Source organism: Coturnix japonica, assembly GCF_001577835.2.
Source record: "Coturnix japonica isolate 7356 chromosome 4 unlocalized genomic scaffold, Coturnix japonica 2.1 chr4random1244, whole genome shotgun sequence".
NCBI lineage: Eukaryota > Metazoa > Chordata > Aves > Galliformes > Phasianidae > Coturnix > Coturnix japonica.
The window spans coordinates 1-2920 of record NW_015439541.1 but is presented as its reverse complement, the minus strand read 5'-3'; the positions used below and the strand labels follow the sequence as shown (position 1 = coordinate 2920).

The following is a 2920-nucleotide window of genomic DNA, read 5'->3' as shown; positions in this document are numbered from 1 at the left end:
GTATTTCGGGAATATCCTTAATTAAAAGATGTTTGATACCTTCTGTTTCCATTTCGTCTCATTGCTCTAAATCGCGGTACATACACCCCCAAAACCTCAGTGTCTGCTCTCCTTGGACCCCATAACCCTGACTGGGGAACGCAGAGCCGGCCCTTCCCGTCACCGAACCTCATCCCGTTCTTTCCGAGCCCGCTCAGCGCCCCGCTCCATTCCCCGCCCTCCCCAGCGCCGTGGGCGGGTCGTGTCGCTGCCGTCAGTGCGGTTGGGCCGGGTGTGCGAGCAGCGGCACCGCCCCTCGCTCCCGGGCCGTGGCAGGAAGCGGTTGGGCCGGGCGGCGCGAGGCGGCAGCTCCCGGCGAGGAGCGATGACGCGCCGCTCGTGAGAGGCCTCAGCGCCGCGCGGGCCGCCATGGGCTCCCCGCCGCTCTCCCCGCTGCCCGGGGCGGCCTTGCTGGCGCTGCTCGTGCTGCTGGCGGCGCCGGGCGGGCTGCGCGCCGCGCCGGAGGAAGAGCCCGGCAGGAACAAGGTGCCGGCGGCAGCGCCGCAGGGAGCGGGGCAGGGAGCAGAGCCGAGGGCCGAGGTGAGGCGGGACCGAGCTGCACCGGACTGAGGGAGGGAGGGAAGGAGGGAGGGAGCGCTTCTGCCGTGGCATGGAGGCCCCGGGGCAGAGCGGGGAATGGAGCCAACGAGGGAGTGAGAGCCCCAGGGCTGGGTGAGGGAGGGAGACGGGAACGCGGCTCCGCGCTCATACGTCAAGGTGAACCGCGTGGAGTGAGCGGAGGATTATCCGGGAACGGGGAGTGTGAGGGCAGAAAGGGAAGTGCAAAAGTAACGTTGTAGCAGAGAGCGCTGTAACAAGCGCCCCGGTGTTTTTGTTATGTCAATAGGCGTAATATTGATAAAGGTGGAGCGCAGAGGCCCTGGAACAGGCTGCCCAGGGAGGTTGTGGATGCCCCGTCCTTGGAGGTGTTCAAGACCAGGTTGGACGGGGCCCTGGGCAACCTGATCTAGTAAAGGTGTATGTTTGGTGGCCCTGCCAGGCAGGGGGGTTGGAACTACATGATCCTTCCAACCCGGGTCATTCTGTGATTCTGTGATTATTCAACGTTTTCTGTTTCAGTTTCTGCATGCCAAACAAAAAGGCAGCATTTTGGCAAGCTAAAGATAGAAAGGCTGTGATTTAGGGGGGTCTGTGATAAAAAAAGTGGTTTTGAGTCATCATCTGAGAAGCTGCAATTGACAAACTCACTCATTGTAAGAAAAGAGTTTGTTTTAGCAGCTTGTTTGTTTGCTTTCAGTCAGCTACAGCAGGGAGGTGGTACCTGGTGCTTGTGCTGGACAGCTGAGCGTGGCCAAATGAGCTCATGTTATTCAACAGATAAATATTTTTGTAACTAAGCCCCCATTGCTTTGCATGCTGATGGGGGGGAAGCAGTCCCTGTGTGTGTAAGCAGAATAAAGCCTGTCTCGTTGCAGCTCAGGGCTCTCCTGCTTTTATCAACATTTAAGATTAGTTACTTGTATTCAGACTTCTTAAAGTGTTATTCGTGGGGCTCCATTGAGTGATCACAGAGAGAATAAGAAGTTGTCTTTGTGCTGCTTGATGCCAGATAGGGAGCGTGAGTTTCAGACATCAAACCTCAGCCTTCCCAGCACTACTGAGGCGAGTCTCCTGACGAAACATGCTGCTATCTGTCTCTGTTGGTGGAGGTGTTAACTTCCTTGGCCATCTCTGGTCAAGCACGTGAACAGCAGCTTTGTTGTTTCGGGTCTGCTTTTGATTATAGGTATCTTAATCTTCGTGAGAGTAAACACTGATTATTGCGGGGATTCTGGAATGTGCTGAGCTGGTTTGAGCACTGGGAGCCTTCGAGCTGGTGTTCACAGTGTGTACAAAATGAAGTATACGAAAAGTTACATAGAACTTGAATGTGAATTACATGTTCAAGCCTAATTAGCTGGTGTTTGTTTCATTTTTGTCTCCTCCTCCGCTTACAGAAGGGATCCTCGCCAGTTGCTCCAGTTCATCTTGTCAATGAAGAGTCAACTGACAAGACTAATTTGGGCTTTATTCATGCATTCGTGGCTGCTATATCGGTCATCATTGTATCAGAACTTGGAGATAAGACCTTCTTCATTGCAGCCATCATGGCAATGCGGTACAACCGTTTGACTGTACTGGCTGGTGCTATGCTTGCCTTAGGACTGATGACGTGCTTATCAGGTTAGCCCTCATTTTTGTTTTGTGTATTTGAATGTGCTGGATAAGTCTGTATTTATTAGTAAGCTTAACTGAATCAAATTGAAGGTAGTAGGTCAGCAGGTGTGTGCAGTCTTCTGTTTTGTGGAGATTCTGAAGGTTTTATGGGGGGCTGTGGCATTCGACTCAGCTCCAATTAGGTTTTCACACTCTGTAGGCATCTGAATGCTTTTAAGGAAAAGGAATAGAAGTTGGAGAGCCCAAGCAATCCCTTATCTTTCAGGTTCTTCATTTCCTTTTTTTATTATTAGCTCCTGTTAAATTAGCATACCTAAAGAGAATGTAGGGCTGAGGCCTTTTCCTTCCCCGGGGGAAAGATGCTTAATAGGATGTCATGTTTCCCTTGACTGACTTGTGTCTTTGTACAAGTAGCTGGCTGTAAAGGGTTCAGTCATGAACCTTTGTGGTACACAGTACAGAGCAAAGAGCTGGAGGGGGATCAAGGTGTCAAATGGCACCTGGGGAGCTGTAGCTTTGGGTTGATTTTTTTGATGTTTATTTTCAAGCTGTGCTTGGAAATGTTTTTGCCCTTGTGATACAACGAGCTGCAGTTATCATCCTGATTATTTCATGTGTACTGCAGCCTAATTGATTTGATCTGATGATGTTACTTTGGTAGTGACAGTGTGAGATGCCAGCAAGGAAGGATGTATGATAATAT

The 2920-nt window shown here is 51.3% G+C and overlaps 1 protein-coding gene across 1 annotated transcript; it reads left to right on the top strand.

Annotated features, from left to right (window-relative positions):
* The first annotated feature begins 304 nt into the window (after positions 1 to 304).
* On the top strand, positions 305 to 2228 carry LOC107306864 (transmembrane protein 165-like). The gene is made up of 2 exons (XM_015850267.2): positions 305 to 579; positions 1998 to 2228. Exons 1-2 carry the CDS (start codon positions 409 to 411, stop codon positions 2226 to 2228), a joined length of 402 nt encoding a protein of 133 aa, XP_015705753.2. The 5' UTR covers positions 305 to 408.
* The last annotated feature ends 692 nt before the right edge of the window (positions 2229 to 2920 follow it).